Source organism: Salarias fasciatus, chromosome 6 (genome assembly GCF_902148845.1).
Source record: "Salarias fasciatus chromosome 6, fSalaFa1.1, whole genome shotgun sequence".
In the NCBI taxonomy this organism is placed as follows: Eukaryota; Metazoa; Chordata; class Actinopteri; order Blenniiformes; family Blenniidae; genus Salarias; species Salarias fasciatus.
Genome location: NC_043750.1, coordinates 19,365,797 through 19,384,701, shown reverse-complemented (window position 1 = coordinate 19,384,701; position 18,905 = coordinate 19,365,797). Strand labels below are relative to the sequence as shown.

Here is an 18,905-nt window from a genome sequence, read left to right as displayed (position 1 = left end):
ACAAGTCTAACCTATAAATAATGACTGTGATAGTATTATAATAATAATATATGGAGACAATCGATAATCTGTGTTGTGTTGATACAGTGTGGGCATGCTCTGACAATAACAGTCCACGGAGTCTGTTCCAGCAGGCCTCGTCCTGCTCTCTGATTGGTCAGACCGGACCTGCCCCCACCCCCTCTCCTCACCACTCCCCATCCGCGTTTTCTCCACGTGACTGCTCGGGCTGCTCGCTCAAAGTTAAAAACAGACTTTGTTTATCTTGCAGGCTGTTTGGCTGAAATGCGCTCCGACTAGTTGTTTCGCTTCTCCTCCGTCTCGTCGGTCTCACACCGCTTTTCCCCCCTCCAGCCGCTGAGGAGAGAGTGAAACTGAACTCCTGCAGCCTCCAGTCCGCCTCTTTGTTATTCACTTTGATTTTTATTCTCGTGCAGCGGTAATAATTGGTGTCAGAGAGACTCCCCTCGTGCTCCCTTCATCGACCCAAATATTTGCGTTTGCATTGAACGTGGGCGTCCTCCAGACGGCTTGGCTTGCGGTGATTGAGGGAGGGGGGGTTGAATCTGTTGCAGCTCCAGGAGGCACCTCGACGGGAGAGAGGGAGCGAGCGAGCGAGAGAGAGAGAGAGGATTTTCTATCCGTGCAATCTGGAGAGCGCCATGGCGACAGAAGTGGAGACGTGGTCCGCCGCTCCGCCAGCCGACGGTGAGTCAAACGCAGCATCGCGGCGTGTTGCTCCATGTCGGGGGATCCGCCACGGGGCCCGTGCTGCTTCCACACGTCCCCCCCCCCCCTCCACCCTCCACACGTCTATTGTCCCTACATGGGATGGGCAGCAGAGCCAGCCATGCTCCACCATGTGCTCCGTGAAAACCAGACACACACACACACACTGACACACACGTCAGCGTCGCTGCAGAAATCACGTTAGCACTCTCAACACTGCGATTAGAGCAAAGCTGCACTTAGCTGCATTTAATGTGTGTTTCAAAAGCTTTCAAGCCTTTGTTTGTTTTCTTTAGGCAGATTTTTTTTTATAAACGTTTAACCCTTTCACGCTTTTGATTGGACGAGGCCACTGTGTCTACTTCCGCTTTGTGTGCTGCGCGTGTGCGTGTGTGTACGTAGACACACTTTCCGTTCTGGTGTTTGTTTCCTTTAAAAACAGATACCGCTGCACTTTAAACTGATATATCGTTATGAATAATGATTATCTTGTCGTTCGAGGGTTCATTATAGCGCATAGCGTGACAGTGCGTTTCCAAACATCGTCCCCCCCTTAGAAAACAAAACAAAACAAAAAAAAAATCCTTGATTTGTAGCATCTTTCCTGGAATCACATTTTGTATCGAGGAGAAAACCTGCAGAATGCGCCTCTTTAATACCCCCTCCTCAGTCAAAACAATGTAATATTTATAGTCGTCACGCGCGCCTCCACTGCGCACAGCGCGTGAATAAATAGTCTGATTGATGCACATCTTGTTTTTTTTTTGTTTTTTTTTTAATGCAGTCTGAGCTCGTGGCACACTGGGTTCCTGCTCTGCGCTCAGCCTCGTGGTGACGTCGTCACGTATAGCCCGCTATAAGAGCCAATGGAGAAGCCTTACATAACCGCCCGCGTCGCTATCTGTTTAAATGTTACATAAGAAACATATTGTTCGCGCTGTAACCAGCGTTAATGTTGTAGACTGAGGTATGCATTCATCCGCACGCTTTAAGACCCTGTTTACCCTAAAAATACACATCCTGCTGCCCGCGTGAGGTGGGTGTGTGACAGGCCACACGGCATGTTACTGGTGTTATGGATTGTGTGTGTGTTTGTGTAAAAACAGTCATCCCCTCAGTGCACAGATGGGCTGTTCTACATGCACTTGGCTGGTACCCCCCCTTTTTTTTTGTCTCAAGGAAGATCAAGCCATGCTTGATGTAGCGTCCTCAGTGGATGATGTGGTGCCAAACAAGCACTGTCAAAAGAGTCTATTGTCTGGGACGGAGGAGTCGGAGCGTCCGCAGCCTGTTAATCTGCGGGTCAGTCTGGGCACCGCAGCCCATACGGCCGTGTGGGAAACCGACATTATTCTGCTTGGGTGATCAGAATAGAAGACATTCCTCTAGTCCCCCTTTATTTGATCAGAGACGCATTATTACATGTAAAACTATAATGTGAAAATATTTTATTTGAAGTTGGTTTAGGTTCATATTACCTGCGGATCCCGATGACTGTTTACTATAAAATGTAAAATAAAACATTCAAACATAACTTGTGCCTTGTGCTTGATACACACCAATGCAGCATGACGCTTGATTTACAGTCATGTCTTCACTGCTGACAGAAAGCACAGATATGTTTGGTTGTAAGAAAACAGATTTATGTTATAATAAGTAAGCTTCTTGCTGCTTTTTCCCCGTACCTATAAAAGCACGTTTGTTGGCTTTGAAAGCACTCGACCCTGGAAGAGTAGGCCTGAAAGCAGTGAGCTCCTAATAGCTGGCTGGGAGCTTTATGTCACATCCGTGGAATTCATCTCACAACCTTCATTAGTCGAGGTGATTTTCAGAGTTTTCTTGCCACCTTTTTGCTTCTCTTGCTCATCAGCTCATGATCGGTGCAGCGGCAGCTCCTCACCTGCTGCTTCCTTTCCTCCAACACATTACTGGTGGTGTAGCTCTGTTGTTTGGATGTTCTTCATGGGATTTCTTTGCCACAGTAAACTGACGTGCATTCTGCGTGTTGGATGTCGCCCATAGGGATGAATGAGAGTGCCTGGTTGTTAATCTGTTTGCCTTGTGATGGACCGGTGACCCGTCCAGACTAGAGAACCTTCCTTTCCTCTATTGTCATCTGTAATCGGTCCTAACCTCCCACGAACCTAAGTAGGACAAAGTGGTGCTTAAGATGTATGGATGGACATTAGCTTAAAAAAACAGTCTGTGTTAATCAGTCACCCGACTGTTCAGCTGCATGTTTCAACATTGACATGCAGCACGGCCAGAGTGAGCTTTAAAGCAACACAGAGTAGCTCTGTGCTCCAAATGCCCGATAGGGGCAGATTTAAAATGTATGCACAGAGCAACCTGCGAGACCAGTTACGTAACTTCATGCACAAATGCATGTTTTAGAGCCTTTATGGAAGAAGCGCACTGCCATAAGTGTCATTTCGCATTTGCTCATGGCCTGCTGGGTGCACGCCCTGTTGCGGACTTCTTTGTTAACCCTCGTCTTCTGAATCCTCGTGTCATTCATGAGGAGATGTTTGCACACATTTGTTTGCATGAAGAGTTTAGAAAATGTGTGTGTGGGTTGGTTAATGATAAAAACAAGATTGCTATCACACATTCAACTGTCAATCTGAGGGCTGCTAATCTCCTGCACGCACTTCATCTGTGCAGATGCTCTGCAGATATTAGTGCGATTCAGCAGTCAGACTGTACAGGACTCTGTTTGGTCTGTTGGTTTATTTTTCTGCGTCCTTCTCATTCTGCATCTGAAAATGAAGATTTTTTTTTTTTCAATATTTCATTTTCCAAATTTTCCTGTTTAATGAAACATAGACAGAATACCCCCCACCCCTGTACGCATACAAACTGAACGAATATCTAACTTAAAGTGATTAGACAATGGTCAAAGAAATGGTAAATAAATGAATAAGTAAATGAATAAATAGAATGTAAAGTAAGAGAAGGTGTAAATAATCCTGGCTTACACAGGTGATTTGCAGTGGATCAATTTACTGTTGTTTTCATAATACTACGGTAAATCTGAAGTGGTTGGTAAAGTGTCAGCATTGGTCTAGAAAGGCTGCCAGATCTTCAGAAAAGTGTTGTCTTTATAGCTCAGAGTAATCTGTTAGAGTGGGATACAACTGTTCATTCCCATTAAACGTCGAGCTATGAGGAGATGGGAGTCAGACTTCCACATCTCCTTTATACATTTCCTGACAGAGCTATTTAAAAGGAAAAAGAAAATCTCTCCTGGGGGTTTTTAAAATGTGCTTTAATGGTTGTAAAGTTCCCCAGCAGCAACGTTTGTCGGTCCAATGGGAAAGAAAATGCTGACAGTTTGAAGTTGTGCCAAAAAGTACCAAACTTTGTGCATGAAAACACGAGCCCCCCTCTGTACTACATGTAAAATATGTCTGATGGCTCAGGTTTATATTTGTTCAACCTCTGTGGCATGATATGGAGCTAAAGAAAGTTATAGTGGTTCATTAGTTGCATTAGCAGTGGAAGACAAACTTTTTTGACTCGACTCTAACCAAAGCTCTGCATCAGTTGTTATATTTAATCTTTCTTTTGGATTTCCCTCCATCAACAGAGCAGACACTTAAGTTACGATAAACTGAGATACTTTCCTCTCATTTAAGCAGTTTTTCTTTACCGCTGAACACAGGTAGAGTCATTTAAGTTGTTCTTAGAAAGGATCTTGGTTGCAGATAATCGTTCTTCCTCCTCAGATCCTCAAACGATATCAGGGATGCCTTATTTTAACAGTTTCCTCATGAAGGGAGTTCCTTCCTGGTGCCACAGAATCACCCCGTTATCCAGAATCCTAGGTGTGAGATTGTTCTGCCCCTGGAAGAAAGAGACATAATGTTTATCATCTGGAAAACCCTCGTACCTTTTGGACAGAGGTGACTGACTGTGTGTGGCCTCGTTTCTCAGCTTTGCTTCTTACCGTTGTGTGTTTATATGTACACACATAAATTACTACACATGGCGCTGGCTTAGGCTGCATGTCTGGAACATGTTTGAAATTCTGCCCAAGCATCCTTTCATTAAATGAAGGAACAGTTAAACCACAAGCACATCCACACCCTTCTCTCCACAGGACCCCAGACAGACGGGCCGTTATCGCTCCGAGTCCTTTATCATGCTGCAGATGTTTCTCTGACTCGGAAAGCTTTGGACATCTCTTCTGCCAATGTGCTCCTAAACTGATGCAATATGTGTTTTTTTTTATTTAATCTTTGACTCAGCCAGATCTTGTTTTCAAGGGGAAACATATTTAGTTGAAGCTGCCTAGTGGTTTTTAACATGGGATCAAAAGATGTAAAGAAATGGCACAACAGACAGTTTTGTGACATATGAGCAGCAGTAAGAACTTTGACAGCAGTGCTGCGAGCCGAGCCTGAGCTGCGCAGGGAGTTAATGTGGTGGCATTTCGCGGCGAACTAACAATTCCCCATAAAATGTTGAAGCGAGGGAAAACAGTAGCAGGAATTCCTTAATCACCAACCGATGAAAAGATGAGAACACTGATTTGTGTTGTTTTTGTTGGAGCGCTTTGTCAATGCTGTGTTGAACTGCAGAATTTGTCTGGAAGCAGATTTTAAACATTTTAAGATTTAAGTGAGTTTTAGGTGCAAAAAAAAGAAGTTAAACATCCATGCCTGCTTACTTCCACAGATAAACGTGGTAACTGATTTGTTAGTGCCATTCTCTTAAACCTATATTTAAGTAATCTAAAAATGGGTGTCATGCTTATTTTGAGTTGGGGGCTGGTGTGAAAATGAAGCTATATTTGGGGGGGTGGGGATTCTTCAGGCAGTGGCTGAACTGCCTGATTAGAGAGGCATTTATAATCCAGACCAGGTCTACTCCTGGCAAGTTATGTGAAAACTCTGCTCCACTGACCCCCTCATTCATAAGCCTGCTGCACAGATACTGAAAAACTTCCACGCCGCTGACCGGTGTCACTGGCTGTGGAAACCTCCCACACACACACACACACCAGGCCAGGCTGGGGCCCTCTGCAGGACTGCACAAGCACATTTTTTTTCTTTAACTCTCATGACCATGTTGGTTCACTGTTAGAGACAACAATGTGAATTTTTCTTTCTGGGCATGTCACAGCACCCTACAGCTTGCAGATTAGACCTTCCAACAGCCACTCACGGTTGAGTCCAGCTGGTGCAGGGTCTCCCTGTTTGTTACTGTCTTTAAAATGTTAGCGTGGCTGCATTGTGCTCGGCTTGTTTTGCAACTCTGGCCTTGGCAAACAGCTCAGATCTTTTCTGCCTTCTCATTTTTCTGCTCTCCTCCAGTTGGCCAGTCGTGTGTTTGGACTGCCGCCATTGGTTAGTTCCTAATTTACTGGAGGCCCTGTGGCCTACATTGGAGGAGGAGGAGGAGCTGCCGAGTGAGGAGATGACACATGGTCGGCTGTTTACAGAATTGTGAAGGCCAAGGGTGTGGTGGTGCCATGAAGGAAACAGGTTGATTCAGGGAGGTGTAGGAGTTGCTTCCTTTTTCTGATTTGCATTGTTCAGCATTCTGCAAAGTTAAGAGATCTTTTATGCTCATTGACAGGGGGGTTAAGTCAATAATTTTATTGCTTCTACATTGTAAAAGCATGGACTCTGTCTTTGCTTTTATGAATTAGTCTTATCTCTGGTGTGTGCTTTCTGCATGTCCTGTAATCCACGCCACAAGCTGCCTTTGAAGCCATAAATAAGGGATCTTAAGTATTCATTACACCCTCAAACATTCCTCCTCCTGCTTTCCTTCTCTCCTACGCTCCTGTCATGTGAGCAGCCGTGGACTCAACCATGCCATATGTAGTCAGGCTCACTATCCGTGGCGCACGCATCGCGAGAAGACAGGAATAACGAAAAGCCTGGCGTCAGCATTTCTCCAACATGTGTTGCCTGTCTCCCCCTCCCTCCCCCTCCCCCTCCCTCCCATGCCTGCAGCTCCCGTGCCACTTGTTGTTTTGTTGTATCTCTTCATGCACACTTAAATCAACCAACGTGAGGCAAGCTTCCTAAACACGGCTTCGTTTTTTTTTATTTTAATAATACACACACTCATAAAGGATAGTGCAACTCATGACGTCTGATAGCGCTGGTGAGTGTCACAGCAATGCGTGTGTGGACCTGAGCTGCTGTCATTTGTGTGTGTGTTGTTTTCAGTGCTATGTGACCTTTGGCTCGCGGTGCACACCTCTGGCCTGACACACGGCTGCGTTACACACAGTGTGAAAGCGCCTGTGTGCTCTGAGCCGTGATGCCCGCCGTGCTGCTCCAGCGCTTTGATGTTGCAGCACAATCTGTGAAGTAGACATGAAACTAATCCGTCTCATCATGGTAACTGTAAATGTGTAATTCCCCTCTGCAGTTCTAGATTGCTCAATACAGTTATATTTTTTCGTTGTTTGTCTCAGAGGGTTTGTTTTTAAATGTAATAATTAGAACTTGGACATACCTTTAAACAAAATATCACTTTCTTTGTATTTTTTTTTCCTCCTTTTATTACAAGATGATAAAATATTTCTATATGTCATTCACACAAATATTCATGTTTATCTACACACACTCTTGCCTACTTACATGCCTACACAGTCACACAACTTTCACAACAAATTGTGAACGGCATATTCCCGCTGCGTTTGCAGGGATGCCTTCAGTGGACGGTAACCTGGCCGAGGGGAGCCAGCCCTACAGCGACGACGAGGACGCGCTGAACGAGGTGGAAGTCAACGGCAACTGGACGCCCCAGGAGAAAGCGCTCCACGAAGCCCGTCTCAAAGCCAAGGCCAAGCGGCGCCTGCGAAAGTCTTCGTCCCGCAACTCCACCAGCGAGTCCTTCTCCGAGTCGGGAGAGCTGGTACCGGGAGACCCACACAGTCCGAAGGGCAAAGCCAACACCAACGACCGCAAGTCGCGGACGGGCAAAGGCAGAGGGCTTCCAAAAAAAGGTACAGGATGCAGTTGTGTGATTTAGAACAGCAGAAGTTTCTATTATTTGACAAGTTATGAAGCTTTGGCAACTTTTGCATATAATTTGCTGCAATCAACTCAGTTTTCCAGCATAACTGCTGTTTTCTTATTCCCTTTTTGACTGTATTTTTTTTTTTTTAAACATAAAAATACCTATCGGTGTAACACAATGTGTTTCCATAATATCGTGGTGAAACGTTTGTAACTGATTTGACTGAACATGGACTCTCGCAGGCAGCTGTTTTTAACACGAGCCTTTCCCACCACTGCTTCTGCTTCGTCTACCTTTTTCTTCTGCAACTCTGTGTCTAGATTTAGAAAAGTATTGTTTCGAAAAGCTCCAGTAAGAGTCAAAATCTTATAAACGCAGGATTGACTCAATGCGAGAACTTCACAGCATCAGCAGCAACTAGTTTGACTGTAAACTATCTTCTGGATGATTTGATTTTCACCTCTCCCGAGTCATTGAGGAGACTTCGCTGATTGTGGCTGTCTGGCTGTTTGCAGGAGGAGCCGGCGGCAAAGGAGTGTGGGGAGCTGCTGGGATGGTTTACGAGGTTGAAGAGCCTGACGCTCGGGACCCAAACTACGACGAGTCTTCTCAGGTGGGTGACGAGAACAAACCATTTAACTTTGAAGCTCATGTCTCATAAAAATTTAATATATCAAATAAGTAAAATTGTGTTAAAGTATTGATCTCAGTATTGTAGCGGCTCTGGTTTGTTTGGGAAAGCTCTATCAAGGTATTGTTTATTTAACTCTGACAACAAGCCTGAGCGCCGTTACGGTACCCGTACATCGTGTCCCGCCGCCCCCTCCAGTAGCACCCTCCTGTCTGTGAGATGCAGCAATGCAAAGCCTTTGAACACCCGTCACCTGTGGCTGGATTGGGATCCCAGCCAGATGATCACCTGATGTTTGACTGTCTCGGTCAGATGATCACATCCGACACGTCGCTCCTGGTTTTGTGAGCTCACATGTTGTTGTGTGGAGTTCCGCGTAACGCCAGGAGCTGAATATGATACCAGGAATATTAGATAAACCTCACTCTTCAGATCTGTTTTCCAGGAAAGAATATTTGGAGTTCTGTGGTACTTCTCTTGAAAAGGTTGACCCCAATGTTTTTGTAACCTTTCTTTCGGTCTAATTTTTTCCCCCTATTTATTGTTTCTGGCAAATTTAACATAACAGATTTTGGGGTTAAAAGTTCTGTGATATCCTTTATTTATGTCTCTGGGGTCATCCTGAGGCCAAATATCTACAAACAAGGCTCACAAACAAGTTCCACCATCCTAAAGGCAGTCATGTGAAAAATAGATGGAATGAACCTTTGGTTATTTTGGTGTTTTTGGTAAGCAAGTATTTCATTTTCAGACAAGGAGGAGAGCTTCAGCTCATCCTTTAAGGGGAAAAAGTCCCTCTTTCTCACTGAATAGATTTTTTTTTTTTCTTTGAAAAAACCGAAGGTTTATTGCCCCCTTGAGCAGAAATACTTTCTCCGTTTCATTTTTAACACAAACTAAACATGCAACAAACTGCAATCCCAGGGAATGAAAGAAATACCTGTCATGTTCCAGGAAAGCTGGAATGAATGAGGGTCACATTGCAGTATTACCAACTGTTGATCATTTGTATAAATGATTATCTGTGAGGGTCCTTCACTCACTGATTTAAATTCAGTTTTCCTCAGTAATTCATAACATTTAAAGCTGATTTAAACGTGCAAAGTGAAAAACTATTGCAGAATTGCCCAATAGTCCAAAGCTGTTGTAGCTAAAAATGTCATGAGCTAAACCCAAACTAGGAAGTGTGTGCTATTCACTGCCACCGTTTAGCTCAACCTGTTCCTGCACTTTATCTGGATCACAATCCTTTTAAAAACAACTAAACAAAAGACAGGGCCTTTTTTTTTCCATTCATGATTTCCTCAGCTTTGACACTTCACAGGGTTTTCTGTGTCTTCCACCATTTTAATATCATTCCCTCAGTATTTCATTGAAATCTAAGTCTGGCCTTTTACTTTCTTTTCCAACCCTCAGCTTCTTCTGTCTGACAGACACAGAGATTTCTTTTGTCAGCGCAGGATGGTGATTATCCCTTTTGTGAGATCCACTTGTGGATCAACCTTGTGGCGGCAATGTTTTCAATCTTTTTAGAAGCTGCTCAGCATGAAGCTTGAGCTTCGTACCTTTTTTTTACCTGGAAACTTAAATATTTAAGGACCACAGTATTGAGACAAAGGAAAGCAGAAATAGGGTTTCCTATGCTTTTTCGGCAGTGGTCATTTAATCCCAGTGATGTGCAGGTGTGGCTAAAAAAAATCTGCAGCCTTGATTTTCTTGACTTACAAAATAAAAAGAATAATAAATAACAAATTGAAGGATTAAAATATTTCAGTTTATGAGTCAGAACTCCCAAATATGTAGAGGTTCAACTGTTTTACTTGAATTTTGGGCAACATTTCCAATTGTATTAAAATCTTTAAAGAAGCTCTCATCTTTCCTCCTTCATTGATTTTGTTTATGAACAAATAGTCAGTTTTAAATACATTTTAAGTCTAGTGGATCTGTCCACAAATGAGAGCGACGCTAAATTTTAGAACTCTGCTCCAAATGGATTTCAAGCTACAGATTTTTAAAGAAAAACGCTGTTAGCATTTGGATCTTTACATGAAATCCCCAAGCCGAGTTGAAACGCAGCAGCTCACATGGTTGTTGAATCCAGGTGGCTTCATCCCGTCGATACCAACAGTATCTTTAATCTTTAACCGCGTTATCGTGTGTTTGTCTGCGGCTGAGGTCAGAATATAGGCTGGGAATAGAGCGTCTGTCGGCAGAAGGCTGATAGTGATTTGGGAAAAGCTCGGTGTGATTTGGCCTTGGCCGATTCATGAATGTAGTGGAAAAGATGTGGAGCGTTAAAAGGGAACCGGGACAGAGTGGCACAGGGGGAAAAAGACACGTGTGGCCGTCTGGTCTTTGAATCAGACTGAGCTGGTCACCTGAAGCTCCCGGTCATTCAGTCCACCCCGACATGCTTCATATCCACCTTTTGTCTTTTCTTTTTTGGTGAAACTTGAACTAGTTTTAAATTGACTGAAGAACTTTGTGGGAAAACAAACAAAACTGGATCAACGAGTTGGCAGCAGTCTGCTTCATGCTCTTTATATGATCATATGATCTTAATCAGTGTTAAAAAAGGAAGCCTGCCTTGAATTTTTGGGAGGATATTTGGCTGTTGACTTCAGATTAATTGCACCCCTGGATTCTCGACTGCAGATGGACACCGAGGCACTGACACAGCTTTGCAACATTTTAATAAATAAAACACCATAAAGCCAAAACCACTGCTTCATCCAGGCCAGCCAGCTAATCTGCTGTGTGTGTGTGGTGTGTGTGTGGGTGTGTGTGTGTGTGGTGTGTGTGTGTGCGTGCGTGCGTGCGTGCGTGCGTGCGTGCGTGCGTGCGTGCGTGCGTGCGTGCGTGCGTGCGTGCGTGCGTGCGTGCGTGCGTGCGTGCGTGTGTCATCCAGTCCTCGTAGCATGTTTCCTTTAAAGAGGAAGCAGGGATTACTTATCAATTAAGTATTCAATTACATAACTTAAGGAACTTAATCTTACCGTGAGCCTCCATGCTGCAGCTGCATGGCTCTGCTCAGTGACTTTTTGAGGAGGAGTGTTGACGGACAAGATGAGATGCTTCCAATGCTCCTCATTTGAGGGACTAGAAGTTGTTGGTCAAACCGCTACGATCTGAAATCAGACGGTAATTTTTTTTTTTTTTTTGCTAAATCTTTGCCTTCGTCAAGATTCTGGTTTTTGTCTGCCTCACAGAATGAGGAAAATTGCATTAATACCCAAATCTTTGTGGAACATCCAGTTAACGCTCATAAATGAAAGTGTTTTTGTGCTCGTTGTGAATTCTCCTTCCTGATGGCGTTTTTTTTGGTGCACAGGGGAACACAGTTTACGCCACAGTTGGGCCAGAAGTTGACGAGAAAGAACTAGAAAAATGGTCACACCCAATCGTCCAGGAGTACTTCGAGCATGGAGACACGAAGGAGGTGGAGGTAGGTTTCAAACACTGATCCGCCCTTGGTTTCTAAAAGATTTTGGATCTTTCCATCGGTAGAGTGCTGTTTCATGACATCACCTGACTCCTCCATTGTTCCTCGCTCTGCCAGATGCTGCTGAAGGAGCTCAACCTGGTCCGCACAAGTACGAGTTCTCCTCCGTGGCCGTGTCCCTGTCCTCGAGGGTAAAGCCAGCCACAGAGAGCTGACCTCGCCGCCTGCTGTCCCGACCTGTCGGGGAAAGATGCTGTCGCAGCGCGACATGGGACGCGCTTTCGACAAGATCCTCAAAGAGCTGCCGGACCTCATCCTGTACACACCGGAGGCTCCGCAGGTACAGCGGCTCGGCCCGGGAGGAAGTCTGAGCTGCAAATTTCTTACCGGCTGTTGTTACAGAGTTGAGAGACAGGGATCAGGCACATTTCAGAGATGATACATCCTGGCTTTTCCATTAGAAAATCCAAACATTGCTCGGGATTTACTTACTTCACTTCAAGGCTCACAATGGAAAACGTCTAAAATGGATATAATTGCTCATTCCCCATTACAGACCATCAAAGGGAACGAGAGCTATTGATTCAATTTATTTTTGTTTGTTGTTTTCATGTTATAAAGTGTGTGTCCAGTCAGTCAGAGGGCTCCAGCTCCTCAGTGGAGAGTGTTTGGACATAGTGTGGAACTGTGTTGTAACTTTTCCAACCGCAGGTTTCCTGTTCGCTGTGTGAGCATGTGTGCCATGATTCAATATTGACATGCTGCAGGAGGTTTCAGGAAGGGTTTGGTTTAGATTATATCATCATATTGATAGATCACTGAACTCTAGCATGTGATTGGGCACAGTTTTCTTTTTTCAACGTTGTTATTTTTCTTCTTCTCCTTCCCTCAGATGTTAGGCCAGTTTATTGCCAGAGCCATAGCGGACCATGTCCTGCCCATGGACTTCCTGGACTGTTACAAGGGAAAAGTGGACTGTGAGCACGCCAGGTGAGAAGGAAAGCACATGAAATTAAAACCTTATATTATTCTGTCGCCATCATAATTCTAAATGTGATCTTTCTTTCCTCAGAGTGGCTTTAGACCGCGCCGCAGTGCTGCTGACCATGAAGAGGGAGATGGTCCGTCTGGACAATGTGTGGGGCGTCGGAGGAGGCCTGAGACCGGTCAAGCATCTCATCAAAGAGGTTAAAATATAACCTTTTTCTACTGCATCTGTTTTAATATCGGGCAAAGTTTCTCCCCTGGAAATCCTAAAGGTGTGAAAGCTGGGCTCTTCTCTTAATCCAGTTCTAACATGGAGCTCTGAGTGCTACCCTGAGTTCTGCACAATAAAAGCACGGGCTGTCAGTAGGAAGAGGAACACGCAGGAGGCAATCCATGAGCACTGTGCTGAGCCAGTCAAACATCAGGTGTGCTCTATGAACATATTAGGGGTTTGACATCGCAGCTGCAGGCGCTGGACGATGTTAACAAGACTTTCAAATCTCTAAAATGTTGTATCTCCAAAGCTTTGCAGGACAGCGAGGATGAAGCGCTGTGAGAGGAACAGTAGCTGGAGCAGAAACAGACAGACAGGAGATACGAGTAAATAATTAGCTGGTTATGATGACTGCAAAGCAGAGTAGTGATTGACACCATAACCTCAAATTGTCAACATAAAAACAGATTTCTCTACGTTAATAGACTTGTTTGTTAATCTTTATCTCTTCCAGTCAGTTCACCCAGAAAGCCCTGAGAGCAAAGGCCGGTTAGTTGTTTGTTTCCGTCTTCAGTTAGGAATCACTTGCAAGCTCCTGCAAGACGATCACGATTGACTTCTTGACCAGATCAATTCTGGCCTAACAGTCCCGATGAATTAGTGAATGACTCTCAGAAAATACCTGCGGAGGTTCGCTGCACTTTACATGATCAGTCGCTTTCATCCATTCACTGAGACAACCGCCAACTGAATTGAAACTTAATTTGGTTCTAGATCGCAGCCAAATCGCGTCGGTCACTGTGAAAATGATCAAGCAATGAATCACATGCTCTTTGGTTTAATTTTGCAAATGGATTTGTTGAACAACGCCAAACTGATTAGGGATCAGTGTTTGTGTGTTGTTGCTAAGATAATGTCAGGTGCACAACATAAGGCAAAGATCCCTGCTGGGTCCAGACCTGCAGGTCTGCCCTCTGTTCTACTGCTGAGTCGGCAAAGGATATTTCTACCCTGAAAAGTGGAAATGGGACAAAAAATAAATAAATAAATATCAGCAAGCACACATGCACCGTGCACAGAAGCAGCAGATTTGTTACCCACATAAATTCACACATGGAAGGATTACATCCCATTTATATTCAGGACGTGTGTGATACGTTTCAAACATTCACTTGTGATTCCACTGCCTTCGTTGTGATGGTGGGTGTGGACGGTTTGTGAAATTCAAGTGGACATCTTATAAAAAAATGTCAAGTTGCGTAACAGTTAACGGTGACGTGCATCATTTTATCCTCGGTAACCTTCAGACCTCCAGAGTTTCCTGCACAGTTTTGATTTCCTGCCTGGCTGCGCTCGGCGGCCACGAGGAGGAGCAGGGACTCCCTCGCTCGCAGCTCTCATACGTTCAGCCCGCCCGATTCCTTTCTCCTCTTTCTCGCCGCCCTGCTTGTGAACACAACATGCTCTCCTCTTGTGTTTCGGTAAATTAGACACAGGGTTGACTCAGACTGTTTTGAGCATCTTGCATTAATCACGCTCCTCAGAGCTCAACTGGTGTATGACTAATTATTCCTTAAATAGGTTTACGTAAACTGCGCTCGCTAATATACGAGTGGCTTCGCAGCGAGGGTGATGTAACCCAGCCTGCTAAACATTCCAGTGCCGCTCCAGTGGTAATAGATGGACAATCAACCACATGCGACTGGTTTTATTGCCCTGAGAAGTCAGGTTTACTGCTGCGGCTGCATAACTGAGAGGCAGGTGCGCTCCTGTTATTTGAAACATGCAGGGTCTCCTGGCAGGAATGCATTTTTCACAAAGAAAAAGGAAGATGATGAGAAACGAACCTGATTCACCTTCATCATTAATGAAGAAATTCAGCCCAGTGTAAGGCTCTGCAGTGTTTTTCCACCGGTCCATGAGTGAGTTCTTCCTCGGTTTTACTCAGTTCTCATGATGTTAATGGAAATTAACATTTTGCTGCAGCCATTTTAAGGAGAGAAGGCCTTTCAGTGATGTGAAAAAAAATCTGATGAGCTGCGAGAGCAACACTTTCGCAGAGGAGCATAATGATCATAATAATTAAAAAAACAGAAATACCTGCAGACAGAGAGCATTTTTTTTTTCTTTTTTTTATTAATGTCGAGTGTGTATGCAAGATTTGACAAATGTGTGTCAGTGAAAGCCCTAAAATGTGTTGTCATGCATATCGGCTGTGGGTCAACAAGAGCATTTGCTTCCTATTCAAGACAAGCTTTTTTGTCCTGCACAATAAACACATGGTCTGAACCATCAGTATCAAATGCACCGCATGTGAAGTGCGTTGCGTGTAACTTGCCGTCTCCGTGTTGGATCTTGTCGTGCTGGAAAAGCCACACGGGGACTCAGAGTCAGACGCCTCCAGCTGTGTTAACAGGATGTTAACAGAGTTTTGTTTGTTCCAGATGAACCTTCTGCTCAAGGAGTACCTGATATCAGGCGATGTGGCTGAGGCGGAGCACTGTCTGCGGGACCTGGAAGTCCCACACTTTCACCACGAGCTGGTCTATGAGGTACCGTATCCCTCGGTTTATGTCAGCTTTTTAAGTTCTGTGTCCATGAAATGCTGAGAATGAGGGCTTTACAGCTACACCACTTGGATTTTACGATATTACTATTGATTGGGACATTGTGACTTTAATTGGGATTTTGCTGTGAAATAGGTATTTTATACTGTTAAGTCACTTAAGTTTAACTGTATTAAACACCTGTTTTAAAGAAAATTTCAAATGTACCTTGAAGTGTATTATGACCTTGCAGCAGTAAATACAGGATGTTTTCTGCAAGAAGAAAAACTTACAAAGTCGTGATTTTAAAAGCAGTCAGATCACATGGTGACAATTGTAAAAGTAAATGCACTGAAAAGTAACAAATCAAAGTGCTGAAAATGCAACAGACCAGTCTCAAAACATCTGTAGTATCTCTGCACTCATAACATGGGATGTTTAAGGTTTTTTTTTTTTTTTTTTTTTTTTCTTACAGATCACCTTTGCTATTTAACTTTCTGTAGATGCATTTTTACTTGGTTGCAGTGATGTGAATACTTGTGAGTTGTTACTTCACACTTGCCTGTGAATGTTTTACTCGGAAAGAAGTGAAGTGTTAAAACCAAGGTCCTCTGCTGGACTCGGTGTTCAAAATGCAGGTTTAAAAAAGCTAAATTGAACCTTTTTTAAAAAAAAAAAAAAAAAAAAGTGTTGAGTCAAATAAACTGAAGCACAAAACTGGCTGTAAAAATATCCTTCATAACTGCCGTAAATGTTTTCTGCCAAGGACAAGACAAAACAATACACTTCATTGTCCCACTTAGGGAAATGTGTGTTGGACTCAGAAACTGTGCCATAAATGCCTCGACGGCCACAATGACAGCAAAGACACCTCCACAACAATTACATAACAGTATTGCACATATTTCTACGACATAATAAAAATAATAAAAGCACTGTAAGAAATATGACACAATCTTTGGCCTCAAGCAGCATTATTTTGAAATCTGATGGTATTGTGAGTAAAGTACTTGTGATGGATCTGTCATGATCTTCTGAGAGCAGCTAGTTCATGAATGGACTGGAGTGATTGGTGTTGTGACATTGTGTGTTTCACAGCGTCTTTCTCCTGTTTGTGATACGTGTATACGTCCATCAGTCCAACCAGGACTCTGCACCTGTCTAAGTATAAACACATAACTGGTTCAGTTTGTTTCACCCGCACACATTTGGGACTCTTAACGCCCCAGTTGAGATGAAATGGGACTGTCAGTGGTCTTGAACTGAAATGGCTTCATGTCCCTGCTGTAGATCATACCTGTACCATGACCCACCTTAAGTTCAAATACCTCCAATGCTGCCATCAGGTGGTAAATGTTTCTGTTACAGGTGTAGAAACACTTTTCCCAGTGTGTTGTTTGCCTTTAACATCTTGTTGTTTCTCAGGCGGTGGTGATGGTGCTGGAGTCCAAAGGCGAGAGCGCCAGCCACATGATGATGAAGCTCCTTCAGTCGCTCTGGAAAACGGGCCTCATCACTGTGGACCAGATGAACAGGGTGAGACTCTTTCCTCAACTATTACTCCAAACTAGTTTAAACATTTGTTGACTTTGAAATCTCCAGTTGAGCTGCAAATAAATAAAGTTAAGCATCAGTTAACCTTGCATGATTTTGCATGAATCTGCCTGCAGGGATTCCAGCGCGTCTTTGATGAGCTCCTGAAATCAGCCTTGACGTGCCGCATGCCCACGCCATCATGGAGACCTTTGTGGATCTCTGCTACCAGGAGGCAGTGATCACCAAGCAGCTGAGGGACGCCTGCCCCTCCAGTTTGTCAAATAGTTCCTTGTTGCTGTCCGTGTTAAAGAAAAAAAGTCTTGTTTTTTTGTTGAGTGTTGTCTGTTGTTTAGTTCTTTAACTCATTTCTTCTTGTTGGATTAGTCCAAGATGTATTGCTTCATGTTTACACGCTTTAATTTAGAATATGATTGCAGGAATATTTTGCTTCATTTCTTGTTGTTACTATACTTTGATTATATTCAGAATTTCTATTTACATGAATTAGTGGTTTTTGGAAAGATTGGTAATAAAGAGGTGGATTATTGACAGTGTTATAAAAGTTGAGAACAATTGAATCTGTTTAAATCAAGCTTAACTACATGAAAAAAATGCAGGTTATTTGAATAAACCTGTTGAGTTTCCTGTTTCATTCTAGTTTTTCAAACGTGATAGAAATGTTCAAACATGATATTAACACATCTTAAATGTTGTTTTTCTCCACCAGAGGGCGAAAGCGTTTCGTTAGTGAAGGAGACGGAGGCCTGATAAAGAATTAATCCAGAAGAAGAGGAAGAGGAGCAGCGGGGGAAGAGGATGACGGGTGTCTACTGGTTCTTACACCCTGTTTCTGCTTCAGCGTGTTCCCTGAGACCGGGCATGCCTGCAGTCCAGCGTTTCCTTGTTCCCCTCCTGATAACGTTGTCATCACACAAACCAGCGTTTGACGTTCGGTGGAAGTAAACTGAAGAGTGTCTCAGGCATTCAGTTCCCTTCATCTTGTTCATCACTGTTCTAGAGGAGTTCTGTTTTTTTTTTTGTTTTGTTTTGTTTTTTTTCCTTAAAGAATATTCTGTATTTCTGGGGTTGATTCAAACCTCTTGCCTCAGTCTTTGTACCTGTTTGTTAACAAAAAAAAAAAAAGAAAAAGAAAAACTTGTCAGAGCTGCAGGGAGGCAGGCTGGGATTTTTTTGGGATTGTTGTCTTTTGTTCGGTGTCACCTGTTGCCATGTCTCTTTTTGGATGTGATACTCTTTAAATGGGACAAAACACACACTTATACACCCGAGGACAGAGCATACTGTACAGGAAGTGAGCACTTGGTAATTTAGCTTAGCTATACAAATTGCAGCCTTTTCATTATCTCCTGCAAATTATTCGAAAATTATTGAGAACATCATGCTTTGTACCATCTGGTTCAAGTGTCTATTGATCCTTAGGGACTACTTTTTGTTATGTTTTGGGGAATTTTTTTTTTTTTTGGTCTTCGAGGCCAAAATGTTTACTCTATAAGGTAGCAAGCAAAAAAGGATTAGGGTGGCGTAAAAAAAGATTACATTGAGTAAATATGCATCAGAAGCCATGTGTTTCAAGAATTCTGATAATTGAGCAATCCTGTTATGCTTGCTTTTTGCTATTGTATCTACAGGTACATGGTCAGCGGATGACTGGACAGGTAACCTTCAAATGCTAAGCCAAACCTGCGTCACAGAAGTTTGGAAATTTTTTTTCTGCCCCTGTCTTGACAGTTTTACATGTTGACCAAAGTTATAATAAATATATTTCATTCAGACAACAAACTGAGTTTCTGTATGTTGTTTTAAAAGGTTATAAGG

The 18,905-nt window shown here is 43.4% G+C and overlaps 1 protein-coding gene across 1 annotated transcript; it reads left to right on the top strand.

Annotated features, from left to right (window-relative positions):
- Nucleotides 1–243: 243 nt before the first annotated feature.
- Nucleotides 244–18,224, top strand: LOC115390041 (programmed cell death protein 4). Its single transcript, XM_075410420.1, is given in 14 exon segments — nt 244–708; nt 7,397–7,699; nt 8,229–8,326; nt 11,676–11,789; nt 11,904–11,922; nt 11,925–11,966; nt 11,969–12,126; nt 12,679–12,776; nt 12,859–12,973; nt 15,432–15,539; nt 16,959–17,069; nt 17,204–17,225; nt 17,228–17,342; nt 17,797–18,224. Coding segments are annotated over 14 exon segments (1,401 nt in total). The 5' UTR covers nt 244–662; the 3' UTR covers nt 17,849–18,224.
- The last annotated feature ends 681 nt before the right edge of the window (nt 18,225–18,905 follow it).